At 41.2% G+C, this 22,181-nt stretch overlaps 1 protein-coding gene across 3 annotated transcripts; it reads right to left on the bottom strand.

Moving 5' to 3' along the window:
- Nucleotides 1-140: 140 nt before the first annotated feature.
- On the bottom strand, nucleotides 141-20,556 carry ipp (intracisternal A particle-promoted polypeptide). 3 transcript variants are annotated; one of them, XM_023335077.1, is made up of 10 exons: nucleotides 20,358-20,556; nucleotides 6,105-6,492; nucleotides 5,764-5,975; nucleotides 5,166-5,385; nucleotides 4,745-4,900; nucleotides 4,478-4,645; nucleotides 4,242-4,379; nucleotides 3,319-3,441; nucleotides 2,972-3,192; nucleotides 141-2,868 (listed from the first exon to the last, which is right to left on the bottom strand). In XM_023335077.1, exons 2-10 carry the CDS (start codon nucleotides 6,433-6,435, stop codon nucleotides 2,644-2,646), a joined length of 1,794 nt encoding a protein of 597 aa, XP_023190845.1. In that variant the 5' UTR covers nucleotides 6,436-6,492; nucleotides 20,358-20,556; the 3' UTR covers nucleotides 141-2,643. The 3 variants fall into 3 exon arrangements, with proteins under 3 accessions (XP_023190845.1, XP_023190844.1, XP_005811094.2); XM_023335076.1 differs by lacking the exon at nucleotides 20,358-20,556 and adding an exon at nucleotides 7,762-7,927; XM_005811037.3 differs by lacking the exon at nucleotides 20,358-20,556 and adding an exon at nucleotides 7,721-7,793.
- Nucleotides 20,557-22,181: the final 1,625 nt, after the last annotated feature.

Consider the following 22,181-nt stretch of genomic DNA (forward strand, 5'->3'; position numbering starts at 1 on the left):
TGCAACCATCAAAAACGGTAAATACAACAGAAATAAAAACCACACACAACTGAAACCATAAATAAAATGAATAATAATGTCTCTATGAATAAAATTGCCTTTAAAAAAATTACTAATCATGATGGAAATTGTCAAGCTCATTTTAATTTATCATGCAACTAATTGTTTATTGAAATGGCCTTAGCAGGGATTCCACAGAAACGATTAATAAACAATAACAAATCTATAGAATTTTCAAAAGCAGAATTTGACACTTTTGACAGTGTAAATGCAAATTGTGAGCAACTTTAATAAAAAAAATCAAAAGTATCATTTTTATCCCGCGCTGTCAAATGTTCTTCATGACCGGTAATATTATCTTTTCCATAGTGCTGTTGTTTAAGTTGTTAAAAAAGTGGCAGACAGTACTGACCATGTTCATTTCGGTCTATTTTCCCGACAAATACAGCTGTGAGCACCGTTCAAGTGCAGAACCTATTACCGGCAATGAAGATAAAGACACGTACTGTGAAGTTGAAGCAAAAAGCAGCGCTCTGACGTCTTAACGCATTTAAAGACCTCTGGCGAGATGCGCCTGTGTTGAACATTTTGATGCGGAAATCATTTTTATTTGAAACTGTCTCAGAAAAAGTCGTAATACCTTTTGAATTCCTCCCATCTTGTCACGTTGCAACCAAAAACTTTGGTGCAGTGAATTAGACATTTTGTGACAAACGAACATAATAGTGCGTAGTTCTAAAGTGGGCGCTGGGTGAAGAAAGACCGGGGAAGACCGACTCCGATTTTGACCAATAATTGTTTTGTTTATATATAACTTCAATACTCCAGTCTTATTTAAATGAACAACTCTGAACACGCAAACTTGTTCCAAATGCACGCGCTCTCAAATATAATTGAGCATTGCTGTTCAAATTACTAAATTAACTACAATAACAAACAAAAAAATCAGTTCCTTTAGTTTTCCATTTTTCACTACTTTCAAATGTCGCCAAAGTCTCCAATAAGTCAGAATAAAGTCGCTAAATTTGACACAAGTTGCTTTTTGGTGGTGAGGGGAAGTTGCTAGAGGTGTGTCTGATAAGTCGTTAAATATAGCGACAAATTCTCTTAAGTTAGTAACAGTGAGGCGACCACTGCTAACTGGGAACATTCAGTCGCGACCTGGTGGGCGAAGTCTGTCGGTCAGGGCAGAGCAAAAGGGACAGTGGCTGATTTTCAGAACTTTGCATAAGCAGGTAACATCGGTTTCACATCAGCCAATCACTGGTCACCCAACATTAGGAAAATCGGACCACCGATCGATCCTTTGGTGCATTCCTAATTACAAATCCCGCTTTGTTAAAGAGAAAACTCTGACCGCACCATATCCACCGTGGAGCACAGTGGCATCATCATGCTGTGGGGAAACCCTTTCTTCAGCAGGAACAGGAAGCTGGATGAAATTGGTGACGCGAATCTTCACCTTCTGGCAGGAAAACCACAACATGGAGGCAGAACAACAACAGAAGGGTTTAGGACAAATACAATTCATGTCCTAGTCAAACCCCGGGCATAATTCCAACTCATATGATATGCGGCAAGACTTGGAGAATTTGTGTTGATAGACGCTTTCCGCCTAATCTGAATTGGAGCTACTTTGTAAAAATGTCAGTCTCCACAGGTGCATGCAACCTCTTCTTTCATTTACAGTAAATAAGATGGACTAAGGTTTTGTGGTGTTAAGGTGACAGATTGTGGGAAAGGTTTTAATGGGTATGTCAGAATCAGAGTTGGAAATGTAACGGCGCCCACCGATGACTGCAGTAAACATAAATAATAAAGATTTGCAGTAGCATTATGTACAAATAATCATCCAGTGAAAATAGAGAGACCATCCTCCATCAAGTTTCCAGTAACAAATGAACCAGACGCTAAGAACAACCAAAGGTTTCACTGTCGGCCGTCGTAGAAGCACTGCATACAACAGAAACCACAAAACGGTGATGACCTCCAAGTCTGAGACCAAGAAGCTAATGAAAGAAAAAAAACTGCTTCATCTGATCAGCAGGGCCGGATTTCGAAGGATCAGGGCCCCTGGAATAGGGCTAGTTTTGGTGCCTTATCCAAAAAAAAGAGAGAACAATTAGACTCATGCAAATTACAGTACATTAACAGGGCATCAGCAAATGGTGTAAAATGTCACAAAAAGATGTACTATGACTTCAAAATTTTGAAATATTTGACTATTGTATACATTAATAAAAATGTACCAATATGCACTTCATATGGGCCTTCCAGTTTTACATAAGGTACAATGCTTGTAAAACATGCATTCATTACAAAAACATCCTAAATGTTTGGGGCGCCCCTGTGAAGGGGAATAATGAGAACACCCCAAAACTCGGTGCCCTGGGCGACTGCCCTTGTCAGCCCCGTCTAAAGTTCGTACAACACGGTTGATGTCACTCTCTGTTTCAAGTAAAATGATTTACTCTTACTGAAGATAGGAAGAGCGGTTTGGCACTTTCCAGAGCTGTGCAGTTAAAAAGGAGACATGTAGAAACAACATCAACCCTCTTCTTTTTTTTTTTTTGAGTTTTAAGGTGCAACGTTTCCACAGTTTCCTTTGCCTCCCACGATGTTCACAGTTCAAAGCGGCGGCCGTCAGAGGACGGCCAGCCCGCCGTCGCAGCGGCTGGTGATCATGTTGCCGACCTCGGTCCACGTGTCCAGGTGCGGGTCATAGATCTCCACGGAGTCCATCGTCACGGGCGCCGAGAAGTCCCTGCTGGCGGCGCGTCCGCCCACGGCGTAAAGCAGCCCGTTGACGGCCGACACCGACAGGCCCGCGCGCGCCGTGGACATCGGGGCCGCCTCCACCCATTTCTCCTGCAGGGTGGGGGGGATGGGGCGGAGGGGACGGGGTGAGGTCACAACACGGTGAGAAAAGCGCTCAGAGACACGAGACCGCGAGTACGAAATCCCGCCTCACCTCCTCAGGACAGTATTTCTCCACCGTCTCCAGAGCGCCCAGTGCCTCGTTCCAGCCTCCCACCACGTATATGCAGTTGTTGAGGCAGGCCACGCCCACGTAGGCCCGACGCTGGCTCATCACCGGCAGGGCGCTCCAACGATGCGAGATGGGGTCGTAAACCTCTGCTGAGCGCAGCTCCATTCCTTCATCGCTGATCCCACCAATCACATAGATTAACCCTGAGAAGAAGAAAAATAATAAGAAAAAGTTTTCTTGCATTTTATTTCAAATGATGTAAAAAATACAGAAAAAAAAAGGTCTAATTTCAGCTAAAAGCAGAGAAAAAAATCAAATGATAAACAGACCCTGTAGCTCACAGCACCCAAAGTAATATCTGGGAACCGCCATGCTCCCGATGACCTCCCACTTGTTTTCCTCCGGATCGTATCGCTCCATGGTTTTCCCGATCTCCGATCCGATCCAACCACCTGCAAGCAGACGGCATTTTCAGCCGGTAGATATCAGGGGTTCACCGATAAATCGGCTCCGATTCCTTCAATTTGGGAGATCAGCAATCGGCCAATACTTGTGAAAAACGACCTTATCTACCTAAAAATCAGCAGCTGTCCTATTTCGCTGTGTTGATACTTTACTGTTGCTATATTTAGCGACTTTCACTCTAGAACCAATCAGTAACGGGCAAAATCGGAATCGGCCGGTCAGGCTTTCTGAGGATCGGTGGTCGGTCAGAAAACTACAATTGGTTAAGGTTCATCCATTCATTGTGCTGTCCGAAAGTTTGTACTTTTTTACATTTTGTCTCGTTTACAACAAACATTAATGTATTACGTTGAGATTTAAGGCACCAGACGAGCACAAACGAAAGCAAAATTGTGAAGTACAAGGAAAATTGGACATGGCTTTTAAAAATATTGTGCTAATTTAAGATTTCCATTTATTTAGGGGTATTAAAATCAACAGAAACAAATGCAAGCCACACTTCCAGATATTTTTTTCTGCAAGAAAATTTTAAAACCATGTGCCATTTTCTACCCATTTCACAGTCATCCACTACCCTGTGTCTTAGTCCGCCCTATAAAACGATACAATAAGATAAATGGATGGTTTTTGTTGCCATTTTATAAAGCGTTCTTCTTCAACAGCTTCGTTAGCTGTGATGTCTGTCAGCGTTTGGTACCGTTCATAACATTTTGAAAAATTTGACTGATTCCACCTAAAATGACCCTTGTAGCCGTCGCGTGCTCCCACCAGTGTCGTGGCGTTTTACCGAGTGCGTACAGCGCCCCGTGGCAGGGACACACGCCAACTCCACATCGAGGGAAATTCAGAGACGCCACGGCGGCCCACTGCTTCGTCACCGGGTCGTATCGTTCTGTGCAGTCAAAAATCATTGAGTCTTTCTCTCCTGTCGGCAAAAAAACGTAAAAAAAAAAAAAAGAAAGAAAATGAATGCACGTTTTCTGAAGTTGACTTTAGACTTAAGGCAGAGCGCGGCCTTTTCACCTCCCACCACGTAGATCATGCCCTCCATGACGGCCACGCCCAGCCCGCTGCGGGCCTGATGCAGAGACGACACGGTGGTCCAGTACTGGTTGAAGGTGTCGAAGCGCTCCACGCAGCTCAGCGCTCGGCTGTCACTCCAGCGGCCGCCCTGCAGCCGGGTGTAGCCGCCTGACAGGAAGAAACAATTCACGATTTCACTTCTGGGTTTCGTCTCATTTCAGCGTTATCGTGGGCTACGTAGTTTTGGTATAATTTATAGATCTCGACCTATTGCGTAGAGGTACTTCCTAGCTTTCCTTCTGGGTCTCGTCTTTGCTGGTTGGAGCTGACTGTGCAGCTTATTTTCTTTGGGAGACTTTGTGACCTCAGTGTATTCCTTCAGCAGGGTCTGCAGTGCCACCCGCAGGCTGAAGTCGGTAATACCTTTGTTCAGAAACGAGAGGAAAGAGTTTTTTGGGGGGTTCTGTTTCAAGAAAATCTAACTTGTTGCAGTGACCTAAGATACGACGAAGTAATAGAGGCCATACTAATACAAAATAAATAAATTAATTAAAAAAAAATCAAATAACAAGAATGAGGTCATAATTTTACAAGGATAAACTAAGGAAAGCACTAAACCTTCCATCTTCACAGAAGCCGCATTGCAAACAAAAATCATATTTACGTGCTAATGACATACTTTCCTCACCTTCTATGTACTTGAAGAGTCTCTGAGGGGAGAGCAGAGGGAAGCGGACGGCTTCCAGCACCTCAACGACGTGTTTTTTCCTCTTGGCCACGTCGTGCAGGACCCAGTCCATGGCCGCCGTGAACACTTGGTACTCGTCCTCGATCCTGAGCTCCTCGCTCCGCAGAAGCCTCACCAGCTGGTCCTTCGACAGGCCTCTGAACTCGTCCGTGACGCACACCTGAAGGAGGCGGTGAACACGGACGATACGCACGTACGGTCCGGAACAAAAAACAAGAAAAAAACATTTAAGAACGTAAATGTCTTACTTTTTTTATTTTATATTTGTTGGACAGGATCGAATAAAGTGATGTTTGATAGGGCTGGAGGATATATACGGGTTTCATATCAATCGATTATCGATAACTACTGATTTGATTTTTGTTTTAAATATCAGAAGTACTGACAAACGGGTGGCGTGATCTTTCCTGTTTTATCCATTTTTCATTCCACGCCGCTGTTGTTTGTTTGTAATTGCCTGGGGAAAACTAAATTAGATTTGGCCGTGTTGTTTTTCTAGAAAGCCCTGTGACAGAATGTGGATGGACGATGCCCAAACCTCCAGGAAGTGAACGTGGATGTAGTTCTCGGTAAATTCCAGCATTTCCATGCAGGCGATCTGCTCCAGAAACTGAAAAATGCCCACGCAGTTGAAGGGGTCCATGTGGCCCTTGAGGAACTCGCCGCATATCGACACCACCTCAATCAGCTGCAGCATGTCGGCGGCCACCATCAGCTCCTGAACGTTCTCCACGCTGACACTGATCGCCCCTAAAAAAAACAAACAGAAAAAAAAAAAGAAAGAAAAAGGAAAGGCACAGATCGGACAGCATCGCAAAACCAAACAAAACCCGGCATCGAATGCGCGAGGAAAGGGCAACAATCAAAAACAAACAATACCTGTGTATATGAAGTCCAGCAGAATCTCAAAGATTCCCGTGTCCACGCCGATGATCTGCACCTCGTCTTTCTCCGCCTCCCGCATCCCGCCGGAGAACAAGGCGGAGAAGTAGGGACTGCTGGCGGCGAGCACCAGCCGGTGGACTCTGAAGACGCGCCCGCCCACTCTGAGCCCCACGTCGCAGAAGTCGCAGTGTAGACGCATCTTGTTCATCTGGGCCAGGATGAGGCTGGCGTAGCGCTCCGAGGCCAGGACAGCGGCGGCGGCAGCAGCGGCGGCTGCGTCCTGGCTGCAAGCGGCCGACGTCGACACGGAGACGGAGGAGGACATGGCAGCTGAGGCTGCTGCGTTACCATGGAGACAGGTGTTCTCCTGTCCGAGGAGTCTCTGCGCGATACAGCAGGAGCAGGGAGGAAAACACATCTCCATCAAGGAGAAACACACAACGCTGATAAGATCACAAAACGTGATCTTTGGTTCTCCGTAATTTGTTTCCATATTTATTTCTTTGTTTTGTTTTTTGTTGTTGTTGTTTTTCTTCCCTCTCTTTCCCGCTTCTACCCAAAATTTATGTGTCACCAATGAGAACAAGAAATGAGAGAAAAAGGAAATAATCCAAAAAAAAGAAAAAAGAAAATCTGAAAATAACAATAATAATTCTAAGTTCTAACCCATATTTATGAAACAATTCCATTTTTGTTGCGACACCAACTGGTTATGTTCTGTTTTGTCTTTGTTCTAAATGTGTCTATTCTTCTTTTATGCATATTGTTGTTGCTGCTGTTTGTTCACTTATCTAATTATTTTGTACATTCATACATCTGTTAGTCTGGAATGTTTGTTTCGTAGGCACTAATTGGCAAATTAATGGAAGAAAAAAAAAGGAGAAACAGACAAGCCACACTCTGCCACCAGGTAGGCTGTTACATTTTTGTTTGTTTCATCAGAAGCTAAACATTTTGTCATGTCACCACCTAACTTTACTGTCTTTTTATGCAGGTTTCAGCAATGACAGGGAAGCTGGTGAGAGGTGATGAAGTTAAATACATTCCAACCTCTAAAGGCTGCAGAAGACTTGAACCTGAAGTGGAGGTTCAGCCTCCAGCATTGACTCTAAATATGCCGCCATGGCAACAGTGGAGTGATTGTATGGAAGCACACTCAAGTGCTAAAAACAAAAAAAGAGGCTAAAAGTCCAGATCTAGATCCAATTCAGACACCGCAACAAAAGTGTTGAATCTCCATCACATATTTCAGTTTTTTTCCCCCTTTCTTCCTTTAACATCACAATTATGCATTAACGAAAAAACGTGATATCCCAATATAATAAGCCAGTGGTTGCAAACATTTAAAATGTTATAAGGTCTCAATGCCTTTTCAAGTCTGTGTATGCCACTTACTGTCCCGCTGCTGCACGTTTAAAAAAAAGAAAAGAAAAAAAAAGACACTTGTCTCTGCTTTTAGCCAGACATGCTAACAGATAAACCAACCCACCAGTGTGTGTTTACATAATTCTATTCAGCAGTCGGGGTTTTGGCTAACAGGACACCGCTTCGACAGCCGAACACCGACAGACGAGAATATCACCCGAATGAAAATAAGGAGTGTGACTCACAAGGAAGACACATAGTTTCTGCTTTCTGCGCTGAAACTCACCGGTGTGTTTACAGCTGAGGATGCGGAGAACTTCCGCCGCCCTGCAGACCGTCCATCCGCTTCCTCCGGGCTCCACTGCGCCGGTCTGAGTCTCCAGGCATCACTAATCAAACCCGCTAACATCGAGACTTAGCAAACAGCCTTGACGCTGACGGGAACCACGGCCTTTTTTTTTTAAAAAAATGAACTTAAGTTTCTTCAGTCTATTTATGTTTAATAATGAAATATAAAAACAAAACAATCGTTCCGACGGCTTTTATTGTGAAATGCATCGACATTTTATACAAACGTGCTAAAAAAAAAAAAGAAGCACGTTTGTGCTTTTTTAATCTATGCCATTTTAATCTGAGTATGCTGTTTTTAACAACGCTACAGTATTATTTTTTTATCTTGTAAATGTGCCCTTACTTATTATTATTATTATTACTTAATTTGAGTTGCTATGCATGCGCCCACACTTACCTTGATGCTTTGACAGCTGAATTTTCCCAATGTGAGTCAATGGCCGATCTTTCTAGTCTATTCTACTCATTTTCTAGGCTTCTACGTTCACGGAAGTAGAATAACTTTCAGCAGTGCTCCTTCATAACGCTACAATTTGGACTTCTAATTCCTACAAAGTGACAAATATCACCGTCTCTGTCTTTAAACATTTCCCTTTAAGATAATAATAAGATCAGTCAACTTATGCTCATAGGCAATATTATGCTAGAGGAAATGGAACTGTTTGATTTAGTAACATATTTTTTCAAAAGCAACCTAAACTAATTTTTAACTGTTTTTGTAAAAATGAGCAAGGTAGTTTGTAAAAAAACAAACAAAAAAAAACATTAAAAACTACAAAACCTTTGACCACTACAGTACATTAATCGTTGTTCAACTTCTTGAAATAAGCATGACTAAATGTTCCTATTTACTATTTTTGTTTTAGTTATCCTGGTACGTTATGGTTTGTGACACAAATCCAGCACCAGGTGGCAGTGTTTTCCACAAAGAAAAAAAGGCAAGTAGGAGACGGAGCAAACGTGGAAGAGCATTGAACCCAGTTTTAACCTTTTGTTCTAAACGCTGGAAAACTTACACTGGTGTCCAAACATTTTGGCTAGAGGTCAAAATTGTCAAATTCAAACCACTAAGAAGCCACAAAATTCATTCAGTTAAGAATGCAAAATACACTTGTTTTTTATTTTATTTTATTTTACTAACAACATTTTTAATGAAATCTGTACGTAACTAAAGCTCCAAAAACACAAGAAGGACTTTGTACTGTTAAATTATTAAAAGAAAAATAGACAGTTTCCTAATTTTTTCGAACATCAATTGTTTTCCATTTTGTTGACCAATTTATTTATTTATTTTACCATTCTTAACTTGTGGTCTCGCGCCAAACAAAATCATTTCAAGGGCTACAAAATGGCCACCTGGGCCACACTTTGGACATCCCTGAAGTAAGTGATCAAAATAGACTGAAACATTGATGACTTGTTAATCTCGCTGAGAATCAATGGAAAAACTTTGAAAAAAGAAGAATTTTTTTTATAAGGGAATCTAACGCCAGGTGGCAGCGTTTCCCTTCCAAAGCCTGCTGGAGAGAAGAAAATCCTTGAGAACAACCCACAGGAACCTAACATGTAAATTATCAGGTTATTCTTGCCTTTCTGGCCCCCAGCAGAATGGTAATTTAAGATGGAGTTATTCTCTGGCGTAGGCTGTATCCCACCCCCACCACCGTCCTGCACCTCCTTACTGAACCCACTGACATAACACTCGCCTACTGTGACACAACTAAAGGTTTCTTTGGTTAGTTTTTTATCAAATTGCTCTGAATTATCATGTTGGAAACTTGCTACTACGCGGCACTCTCAAGTGCTGCCTGGTACACTCTGAAATCTCATCTCAGGTGAAAAAAGCAACAAACAAAAACAACCTGATTGTAACAGTCACGGGGATGAGCCGTCACACACCTGAAATACAAGTCCTGTAACATCTGTCACTTCACTTGTGTTGCTAGCTTTTTTCTCTCCCCCCCCCAATGTGTCACCAGACAGCCACTGGCACACAGGAGGATATCTGGTGGCACCAGTGCTGGCCAATAAAAACGCAGATGTTGGTTTGGGCACCCAGTGAACGACACCCATCGCTGGAATTAACTTCAAGTTTGTCTGCTAATCCCGAACAAATTCAGACTTTTTCTTTGGCCTGATTAGACATGAATAAATGCAATGTTGACATCTTTCATTTCGTTTTTTTTTTTTTTTTTTCTGCTTTGCAAAAAGCACATATTCTGAGGGCATTTTAGGTCTAAAACATTTACCTACTGTCTGTCACTGTTATTTATTATTTTTAAAATCATATTACCTACTGGTAGCCTGGGGAGAAACAGCACAGTGTTGTCTGGCTGCCTTGCAGTGTGAGAACAGGTTTACTCTAAAAGTGGTGGAATGTGATATTCCTTTGGTTATTGAGTTTCTTTCTTTTTTTCCCCCCTTTTTTAAAAAAAAAAAAATTAAAAGCATGATAGCTTGCTACCGGTTCAGGCAACAAAGAAGACACTTTTGAGGAAAAGGGGGAAATTAAAACAGTCACAAAAATAATGAAAAACGAATTTTAAAAAGGACATTACATGTAGTAATTTAATGTGTTTCAGTTTCAGAGTGAACTTGTCAAACACCTGATAAACTGGCAGTTTTTTATGATGTCAAAAACAAAAAAAGAATAAATTATTTCTAGACCGTTGTTATCTTAATATATAAAATTTTTAAATGTCCTTTTAACCCCATATTTTCTCCACTTATTTATAATTGTTTTTATTGTGCTGTTATGCGTAAAAAAATGCTAAGGAACTTTTTGGTACCCTACTCCTGACTGATACCTTTCTACAATGAATTAGTTTGGATTCCAACAATGCAAACTATGCGTTCTATAGTGGAAAGGTGAAAATGAGAAAATTGTATGAGAATCCTGCTAATGACAGAGAAACTTTGTCATCAACATTCACAAATTCGAAAAATAACAACAAAGGTTGCTTGTCTTTTCCATTTAAATGTATTTTTTTGTTCTTGTTGTTTTATTTTGCTTTTGAAACGATTTATCGTGGTCGAATGTCTTTATGCGGTACAAAAACGCTGAGTTTTTAATCAATCGATAATAACCGTTACTAAATCGGCTTATTTTAAAGGGACAACGGAAAAACATTACGCAACTCCAATCCATTTCTTATCTCCCGGTCAACTACGTCTTTTTTTTTCTTACATGATTTCTGCATGCTTGTGTGTTAATCGTGCAACTTAATTTTAGCAGTCGTGACATGATCGGGCCCTGCTTTGCAATTCAAGAGCCTCATCAGTGGTTCACTGAAGCGTGACCCCCAGCTCCATTCAGCGCGCTGTGCCACACGTTACATACATGCTCACAGCAAGCCTGACATGACAGCAGGGGCCGCCTGAAGTTGACAGACGTTTCATTCAAACGTCCAGATTTTCTACCACTGATACTAGAAGTTGAAAAGTAGCCTCCGATCGAAAATGTCTGTACACACTAATGGTTTTAAAGTTATGTAGACATGGATTGAGTGTGTGGGGGTGGGTGTATGCGTGTGTTCTCTCACTGCACAGCATTTTTTACATTTTTTTGCTGGTCAGAAGCGTAATAATATTATCACCGGTCATTAAGTCTCTCCGTTGTGGTGATCGCTCGTCTCGCTCCCAGAACTTCTCATTCAACGGGAGACAAAGTAAACAGCTTCAGGGTCATCTTATGGAAATCAGCTGCCACAATTACTGGTCTTTTTTTTTTTTTTAAAGTACAGGGATCACATTGCTTTCCGTTTAGCTGGCTATTTCAACCAGAGAGGGGAATACATTTTTTTATAGGTACTATTCAAAGGATTGCTCGTTTTTCCACCAACAAATGTAGCTACATGGATAATAAAACACAGCAAAAGGTATTTCCATATTGACTGTAGGATTTCAAAGCACACAAAATATTTTTTGAAGTGCCCCGAATGAAAAAAGAAGACGTGCCAATTCTAATTTGTGTATGTTTGAGTGAATGACATCGTAAGAGGCATAAAACTGGAACCAAGCAGCTGGCATTAATATATTACCAAGTGTTTCTTGACAGATTTTGTGTTAAATTGTTACTATGAAGTAAGACTCTTCTTTCATTGAAAAAAGGTTATGTACAACACAAAGCCATTTTCTTTTTGTGAATGTATAAATCGGAAACAAATACACTATCGACTTGTACAGATAATAGCAAATGAAAACTGGACATTGCAGTCGACCATTTTCCTCTTTACAGGACACTTCCACATGTGTTATTGGTACTGAATTTTCCTAAAATACATACTGTGTTCACATACAGCTCAAACTTTAAAAAAAATAAATTATTCTTAAGCTGCAGGACGTATGGGAGAAATTAGATTAGAAAAAACATGCATATAAAGAGGTGAAATAAAAACAAAATGACAAAAAGAGAATGTTGCACTGAGAGGTGTGGTGGGGAAAGAGAAGTCATCAGTCAGTCTTGGCTTTGTGGCTAACAAAGCTGGTTTATTAACTCTCAAAGGTAACAGTAGATTTCAAAATGGCAACCCTCCCATCAGTCAGCAGTCCACCTAGTACATACAGGTCAAACCCCGCCTTCTCAATTTAAATTGGCCAATCACCTCAGCCTTCCACATTAGGCGCAAAAGGAAACAAAGTTAACTTACACTAACAATTATTTATCAATAATAAGATATGAGGTTAAACATCTTATGTATGCAAATATGCATCATTTCGTTCTTTTAACTACTTCACGTTTCAATCAATCAAACTCCAGCTCTCACCACTGCACTTCCTATAAAACAGCTGGGTCTGAGGCGGGACTCTTCTTTAGCGGGGACCCAAGATGGCTGCCACATAAGACACACCCACAAGGTAACAAACATTCCATTAGGACAGTCACAGAGTGCTGATTTACACGCAAAGGTTAGAGGAAAAACCCATTGCACAGCGACCATGACGTTCCACAGATGACCATCTAAAGTGAGTTTTACAGGAACGACTGGATAATGTCTATAAGATAAAACTGGCTGAGAATGAATTCAGACAGGCGGAAGTGAAATCTGTCCACGTCAGATTAAACCACTGTGAGAACATTTGTGCAAAACCCATCATCGGTGTAAATATTCTGTTGTCAGAACAGTCTTCTGGCCCTCGACATGTAAAACCACGAACCCATCCTTGTTCCGACAGACTCTTTCACCGGCACACACCAACAAGCAAGCGGCCAAGGTGTTTGTGCTTCGAAAGTTGCGACTTACTCTCCCGCACCGGCGCTGGCAACATTAGTTTCCCGGCCACGTGCCCGCTGGGTCTTTTTTTAATCTATCTAAAAGCTGAATTCCCACAATGAGATTGTCCTCGGAGATCGAGGGACGGTGAAATGCTCTGTTGAAGTCATTGCTTAGAACCCCTCCTTCTTCTCATTCTCTTGCTGTCCCTTCTTGAGAAATAGGACAGAGTGTATTTTTATTTTTTATTTTTTGTGAATTAGGAGGGAATCGTGCAAGCCGTAGCTGGTGATGTCCTGGTCTCCGTGGTTTCTAAAAGTGTGGGATCGGCCTCCCGTCCCTGCCTGTAAGCTGGCGCCTGCAAATCTGATTGGGTTGTGCTAGATCTGGATTGACGTTTCTCTTTACGGTTTGACAACGGACGGCATTATGCCATCCCTGAGCTGGTTCAGTGTCACCTCCCATCTCAGACAGATGTGAGCTTGTTACTGAAATCAAAGTCGATGGAGGTAAACGACGTGGCGTATTTCCTTGTCCTCCGAAGTAACCGAAAGAATACGGCGAAATGCCAGTGAATGTATTTCATTGATTTAATTAATCTTTTTTGAACTTGTCATCTTTTCTCACCACAAATGTCAATATGTCTTAATTGTAAATACTTCAGGCTCTGTCAGATTACATGGACAATATTTTTAAACATCAGTTTTCCAAATCTAGCCAGATTCTCAATTGTGTTCATCTATAGGACTGCAGTGTATTTAGCCCCATCTGCCATTTTCCCCCCTCATGTTTCACAGTGGGTTCTGTTTTTCAACACATTTTGCATACAGGCTATAAATTTCACTCATCTGACTAAAGTACCTTCATCCGCATGTTTTCTTTATAGTCTTGATGGCTTGTGGGAAACTGCAAACTTGCCATGCCTTTCTTTCAGCAACAGCTTTCTTCTTCCTAATTTTCCATTGAGGCCATATTTGTAAAAACCAATCCCCTTGTTCTACCCTTCGCTTCGTACAGACGGTCTATTGAGAAACGATTGCTTGCTCAAGACGTGGACTGTGTTGAGGTCTTTTACCCAATCGCTAATGTTTAACCATGACGTCAGTTCGACCGTGTGTAGCTTAACGGAAATTGCCTGCGCTGAAAACAACCATCCTCCACTGAGAAGACAGAAGTACCAAGCTGAATAACATGGCTATTAATGTTAACTCAATATTTGGAAGCAGGACTAATCTGGATTGAACAGCTTCGTTCACTTCATCCACTGCTAAAACAACAGGCTAAAACAACAGGCTGGCTATGATTCTGAAATGACGCAGAAAATCACTGTCAACGTTCACAACTTCTCCTTCTGTTCACTGATTGGCCCGGTTGAAATTCTACCAAAGGGGATTCAAGTCAATGGGAGAAAACACAGACGGATAACTGAACGGACATGTGAATCTAGTGGAATTGGGTAGGAAGGCAATGGCCAGGCTATGTCACGGTGGATGACAATGTCTTAGAAGGGTTATAGTTGTGCCATACTCCTACTGTATGGCACAACTACATACAGTTGTGGGAGACCAAAACTCCCGATGTAATTTGGTCTCTAGTGTTGTGAGGCTTTCATAGCTTGATTTATACCTATTTAAAATTACACAGTAAGTGGACTCTATTTACTTATTAGACGATCCCTGAAGGTAGTTGGTGAACTGGTAGGTGGCTTTATTTATGGTAACAGGATGAATACATATGCATGCCACACCTATTTGTAAGGTATTATAGAAACATTTAATTATTTTTCATCCACTTTTTACAGTTACCCTTTACTTGGTGTTCCCCCATCACATAAAATACTTTAAAGTATACACAGTTGTTAATTAAAAACTGAAGCTGAAGGGGTGTAAATACTTTCACAAGGTGCTGTAATGTAAAACGTAATGTTTAACAAAACCTGACGACCCTGATTGTCGACTGTATGGTGTTTTATGATGTAAAGTGCTGCTGAAAATGTGCACAAATACAGTTGACTTTAGGATATTGACATAAGGCACTCATATATAGTTTCATTGAAATTATCTTCGTTTTTTTTTTTTTTTTGCAGCTGATGGATGAGAGTTATTTCACATTCGGTCAAACTTTCAACTCCTGTAAGCACAATTACCCCAAACAAACTGGAATCTAATATCCTTCCTAACTTTTTTTTTTTCCACCAACAGCTTAAACTATTACCCACAGCCAGCAGAAAAGTTTTATTTATGGTGAAACAAAAGAGCTGTGGCTCTGCTGCAGTGTTTAATGGGTCTAGTCTGCACCCTACATGGCGGTTGGCAAGCAACAGGATCTCCTGCCCTCAGCCTATAAGCCCGCTATAACGTGAGCCTGTAAAAAAAAAAAGAGAGGGGGGGAAAAAAAATCCTTATCGATTCTGCCTTCAACATAGCAACTGCTTGCTGATTGGCCGAGGCGGCAGCGCGTTCTCTGACTCCCATTGGTTGATCCCGGAGCGTAAACGTGTGGAGTCGGACAGAGACAGAGGAGAGGAGAAGCTCGATTGGCTCCTCCGAACTGAAAGCGAAAAGCTATTTTTCTAAAAGCCTGCGAGACAGTTGGTCGTGTGTGTTTGCGTTATAGGCGTGACTCTAAAGGTAATTCGTCCTGCTACCCCCCCCCCCGTTCTTTGTCAGTCAGAACCAATTTAAATCGAGAGCCGTGAGGCAAAAAAAAAAAAAAAAGTGAGGGTTTTAAAGGAGGAAGCCGGCTGACGGGGGCCGGTGCGGGCTGGGAGGGAGAAAAGGGTTAAAGGAGAGAACTGGATGAATGACTAATACAAGACCTTTTATAATGAATTCAGACACAGAGGGTGGAATTAAGAGACTTTTCTAGAAGTCATTTTTGTTCCAACTTTAGTAGTAGTTTAGCAGTAGTTCACCCCCCCCCCCCTTTCAAACAAGCCATATTTATTCTGTGCTTTTCTAATACCAGTGTTATGAACATTGACAATGAACTTACCAAAGAGACCTCTTGGATATGTTGGGGGTTTTTTTGGGTCCCTTCTCACCAGCCATAGTTCGCTTAGGGCAGTCTTTTCTTTCTGAATTATTTTCTGTCATGCGCCCCCTCCTCCCTGTGGCCTTCCCTCCCCAGAATTGAAATTCTGTTGCGAAACTGTTCATATTTAATAACTTACCTGTACAAACCATTGGCTCCGGCATTGTATGACATTATCAAAACCGCCATTTTGTTGTTTTGAGTCTCAAAATAATTTCCGAAATCAGATTCCAAACCACAGATTTAACAAGTGAATCTGTGACATTTAATCAAGGCTACTCAGTTTGAAGTTAAAAAAAAAAAGTCTGTATTAGACTTAATACAGCAAAACTTTTTAGAACTGTAAGCATTGATTACTTGTCAGCTTCTTCAATTTAGTTTTCCACAAGGTATATACTGTACTTTTCAAACATTTATTGTGGGGAAAATTTGCAGCAATATTACTAATATTTCATCTTGTCAGACGAGAAGAGATGAAAAGTGTATAACATTTTGCATTAACAATAAAAGGATGGGTTTCGTCTATTTCCTGGCCTTTTTCTGCGAGCTACAGTTACTTGCTTAGGATGGAGTATAAGGGCGGGGCTCTGAGTTTTTGATTTGTGCTTTAAATATGAGTAAAGTTGGACGAGAATAAAGTCGTAATTTTATGCCTTTTTATCGTACTGCGCTAAATTGCTGAATAGTCATCTTGTAAGGTTATCGTTGGTATTGGTTTAACAAATTAGTAAATACTAAATGTTTTAGCAAATCAGAAGCAAATTTTCAGCCCCGGTAGTTTGAAATTATTGTTTAAACAACTTTCCATTTAATAGAAAGAACCAGACTTGCTGAGCGGGTCACGTTGCATATCACTCTATCGAACTTTTTAATTTAATGACTTTCTTCCAGCAATATTGCGTCTTTACTCTGCCAATATTTAAATTATTCTGCTAATATGACTTGGTTCTCGTAGCATTATGACTATATTCTTGTATTTGAAAATAAAAATCTCTTAGCCTGGCCATAAAACTCTGTCATACTTGCTTGCTGCCGTTTTTCTTTTCACTGTCAAACTTCTCCGTCTCTCCTCTATGTCGGTGTTTCAAAAAAATCCGCGCTTGTATCCTTCGCTCCGCTATTTGTTTGTTTTGTTTTTTTCAACCTGTTGATTAGTTTGAACACTGCTGTCACCTAGTGACCGGAGGCTTGTTCATCAGTTAAGCATGAATAAAGACAATTATAAAGTCCTGCTTCTCACGACCCCCCTGACACTTCGCCAACATTTGAGAAGTACTGGCTTAAGGCAAAGTCTGGTTCGTTTATCTGGAAGGTACGGTTCGTTTTGGGAGGTGTGAATGCGCAATGGAACTCCAAAAAAAGCGAACTCTGGTCCACCTAAAAACTTAGTTCCCGTTTTGGTTTAAATGAATACTTAGTGTGGTTCAAATGCCCAGTGAAAGTGAAAGTGAACCGCATCAGTTGAAAATGTAACAAATCTTGCAACTTTGGTCCCCAATCGAACCGAGTCTACTGGCGTGAAAACACCCAAGTTCATTTGGGTATTGCACGGTACGGCCTGGGCGGTGAAATTGCTGGGCCAGCCATACCTTGAAATACTTTAGCCATTCTCGGATTGATAGGTAGCAACAATTGCTTCTCTGGGGTCATTTGCTGATACCTTCCCACCCTTTCAGACCATGTCCACATGGAAACGGTTGCCGGTTTCACAAACACTTAACGGCCGTTTCCAGAAATGTTTTTGCCCACACCACAACACAGAGAACTGTCCAAAACGCTATTTTTGTTCCCCTACACCTCTAGAGTCGCTAAGCATGGAGTACAGGACTTTAGTATAGAGACTCCACACAAAGTTACATACAACAAAACAAAAATGCAAACATGGAATATGGCATTTGTCAGCCTTCTCTTTTCAGTCAAATAGTACAGATAATTTTGTGAAGTTAATCAATCAGGGAATTTACAAACATTACGATGCTTATGACGCGTTTCAGGTCATAGGTCAAGTTAGAGCTAATACGTCTGGTTTTCACAAAAGAGGCGTTTTCACTGTCTACATGAGTACGCCAGGGTGAAATTTTCAATGTGGAGCCTGTTTAAAGATCCCAAACGGGTAGAATCTCCTAAAACACTGTTTCCATGTAGACGAAGGGCACAAACGGTGACAAACTTTTCTCTTTCAGAAAAAATTTTTTTTTCTCATGCCGAACGTCACACCAGTGTGAGTCCTGACCTTCACACTGCCAAACCCCTTTGGATACCGTCTCAATTTCTAGTGATCAATTGATTAGCCGTATTTAGCTACTGCTGTTAAGGCAGAAAGGATGTAATTAGTTGTTCACACACAGTTTCGTTTTGGCTTCAGATGTTTTTTTTCCTAAATAATTACTGTGGAATCTAATGTGTGTTTAGCTCAATTTGAGGTCAGATTTAGATCGTTTTATAACCCTATAAAGAGCAAATATAAATGAACTCAGACCTTGGCAGAAGTGTTCTGACAGTTAAAATCTCTGCTCCCAAACATTTGCATATGGTTTATTTTCTTTTTCCACTAACCCTCCCCCTGGCTTCCCTTCCAAACAAAAATGATACACCAGTCTTGTTTGAAATGTTGGTAGAACAATATTTAATCTAACTGCAGGCCTTTAAGAGATCAGTTCGCCAACTATTGGGGACCACAGAGGAAGAATCCCCACCATAATTACAACAAATGCTAGCTGATTCAACGGCGTGTTTATTTTGGAGGGCTCTGTGACGTGGGGGGTGTGTTGTTTCGATCCCCTTATTTTCATTACTGAAGCCAGGATAAATTCCAGAGTCAACTTTGGGTCGAGCTCGGTACAGCAGAATGGTGCTGCAAACCACATCATCAAGAGTCGTTTGTTTAGCAGAGCAGTTACGCAACAACCACATCAGTTTTCTTCTATATCTAGTAAAATGGTAGATGACAAGCCTCTATCTGCCAAGAGCCGATTCTGTCTACATTGGTAATCAAGTCTTTTACAAATAAAAGTCTGAAAAGTGAGGTATCCATTTGTATTCAGACCCCCCAGAGTCGTGCAGGACCGCCTTTCTCTGGGATGTACGACTGCAAGTCCTTTGGGGTATGTCAGCGTTGCACATCTAGACACCAATTTTTGCCTATTCTTTGCAAAATATTTCAACTGTCTATGAACAGCACCTTCCAGTTGTTACCACAGATTTTCAAATGGTTTAAGGTCAAGTCTTCAACTGGACTATTGTAATTCGGAGGGCGTGTTGAGACGTGTTGTTCTGTCAGACAGTGAACTTCTGTCCCAGTCTCAAGTCTTTTGCAGCCTCTAATCCTGGCAGGTTTCTGCCGGGGGGTTGCCCTGCATTTTGTGGCTAATTGACACAAAATAGAGGGCAATCGGCAACCACCAATTGCCCTGGCATCACCACCATGTGTTACCTTCAAATGATGTGAGGAGTAAAATGATCCAAAATGTTAATATCAATTTTAAGTCAGAATCAGTATTGGATATTGCTGTGGTAAGATCGATGCTTTAGTTTTAGATTGCCTCCTGAATTTTGTTTTAAAAAAAAAGAAGTTGTATTGTAGTTTCTCAAACCTATCTGAAAAATGAAATTGGTTTCGATTTGATCTCGAATGATAACTTTTTGCACTTTGTGTAGGGTTTCCTCCAGAAAACCTGCTACGCCAAGTGGTAGAGGCGATAGGACACACTGGGGGAAACCCAGTTGTTTGTTCAGGTAAAATGCACACAAATCATGTCGATATGATATTAAAAAATTTTGTAGATGCCTATAAACTTTGTCCAAATTCTGTCGTAGGTTTGAACAAAACCATTCAAAGGAAAAACCACAACGGATGTATCAAACTTGAATAAAACGTACATGTATCAGTGTTGGTATTGGGGACACCGGCCCTGTATTTACTTTGTGTCGGATCAATGCAAAAGTATGCAGCACTGCACAGCCCCAGTGAGTACTTTAAAGAGCTTACAGTTTTCCACTATAGTTTTCCCGGTCCACACTTGTCTGGTGTAAAATTTACACCCTGCAAATGTGGACATTTTTCTTCTAGCACATGTAGCAGTAGATGCTAGAAGCTAGCCCAAACAGCTACACAACCCAACCCTAGAAATTGACAGCCTGACTTTTTATTAAGCAAGTTGACTTCGGCAAATATGTGTGAAATCTATTCCCTGAACACATTTTTTCCTGTCCCTCCTCTTTCCTGTCCCTCCACCCACTCCCTCTCCGTCAGTTTGGACTCTCACGCAGCCCGAGGATGACTCACCTTTGGTACATTTTGTCCTGTCCATCTATCTTCAGTGCATATGGTCAATCCCGACAGAGCCTTCCAAGCTGACACAGGTAACGAGGAGTAATCCCTGCCCTGGAACTGTGCCTCATTAATCCTCGCCGAATGCAGACCTCATGTGATGCTCGAAAGAGGCCACCTGTTGTCGAGGTCACTCAGGACCTGTAGTAGTATCATCTAGGGTCATCGACAGCAATCTCTGCAACGGGTTACAGGCCGGGCCTCTTCTGAGACGCAGAGGCCCGGCCTGTAAACTCGGAACAGTTTTAACTGTTATCAGGTAACAATGGGGCCGACTGCTGAATGCACAATGTGGGACGGAAGCCCGGGATGTTCTAAAGCTGACAACAGTGGAACATGACATTCCTGCATTCCTTTCGGCGTAGCGTTTAAGCGAAAGTTATTTTTCCAGATACGGCATTCCTCGCACAGCTAGCTGGGTATACATATTTTTCCGGTGACTTAATGGCACCTAGAGTACAGAGAGCTCGCACACATCCTGCCATTGTCTTCATCACTTCCTCCCCCCCCCCACACACACATCTGTCCACAGAGTGTCCTCCGCTGCCCCCAAAGCCTTCTGAACTCTTGTGGGCGAGAAAAAAAGGTTTTCAGACTTCAGTGGATGTCTGAAAGAGAAACGGCAAACTTTAGACAATGTGTTAACCGTCTACGGTATGCATTATTAAGATGTCTTGAGTGCTTTTGTGTCTTAAAATAGACTAATAGGGCATAGTCTAAAGACATTATAGATCTTTTGAAAGGTTTTTTTTAAAGCAGGTAACATTGTAACAAAATGTACAACTGAAAATAATTCGCTTTTTTAAAATTTATTTTTAGAAAAAAATATTCAAACATAGAAGCATGTTCTTGTCACTGATTGGCCCGGTTGGGGATTCAAGTCAATGGCAACATTGTTCTACTGTGAAAACAAGAACACTGTCTCTTGTAGAGCCATTCATCATAATTTAGTGTAGACCTTTGCAGCTTAACAAAGAGACATTAAATGTTGGTTACAGTGAATTTCGGGCTATTACTAAACCTTTTACTGCATTTCACCCTCTTTATCCTCATCCTGATGCTGAACATGGAGTGTGATTTCTACGTTTTTCCCTCTTCAGCGTATAAAAACCTAAGAGCCTGATGTTTACTTTGTCATAGCCAACATGAAATGTATCTTTAACTGATCAAAGTGAAATCATGGTGAATGGGACACGGTACATTATATATAACCCTTAATGTACTCCTCATTATGACTCCAGAATGATTCAGTGTCGCCATAAAATTGCACTAAGCTATCAAAAATGTAATCCCCCCCCAAAAGGGAATTTGAGTAAATGTCCACAAACAGTCATGTGACAAATTAAAGCACATTTATTGGTTCCTCATAATTTCCCCCTCCTTACGTAAATTCCTATGGCGCAACGTAATGCAGTGGTGTCCAAACGTTTTGCAAAATTGCGAGGGGCCAGAACATATAAAGAACATTTTTATTGTGAGTTACTGCTCAGTAAAAGATAAAACATGCAATATTTTTAACTTAAGTAGAAAATAACAAATTACTGTAAGTCTGAAAAAGGGGTTTGCTAGTCTTCTCCTAGCAACAAGAACATTCTGTAAAATTGGTCAATAAAAATCACAAATTTCATTTCCAATTAAAAAAAAAATTGTCAATGAATTTTTTTTCACAAAAAAACAGGGGCACCCTTCTGAACGCCCCCGGCTAAATCTCTTTCTGCAATGTCAAGTTTAATCACAAAGCGCGCAACGACTCTTTGAAAGAAAAGACAGACGACTTCG

This window comes from Xiphophorus maculatus, chromosome 6 (assembly GCF_002775205.1).
Source record: "Xiphophorus maculatus strain JP 163 A chromosome 6, X_maculatus-5.0-male, whole genome shotgun sequence".
NCBI lineage: Eukaryota > Metazoa > Chordata > Actinopteri > Cyprinodontiformes > Poeciliidae > Xiphophorus > Xiphophorus maculatus.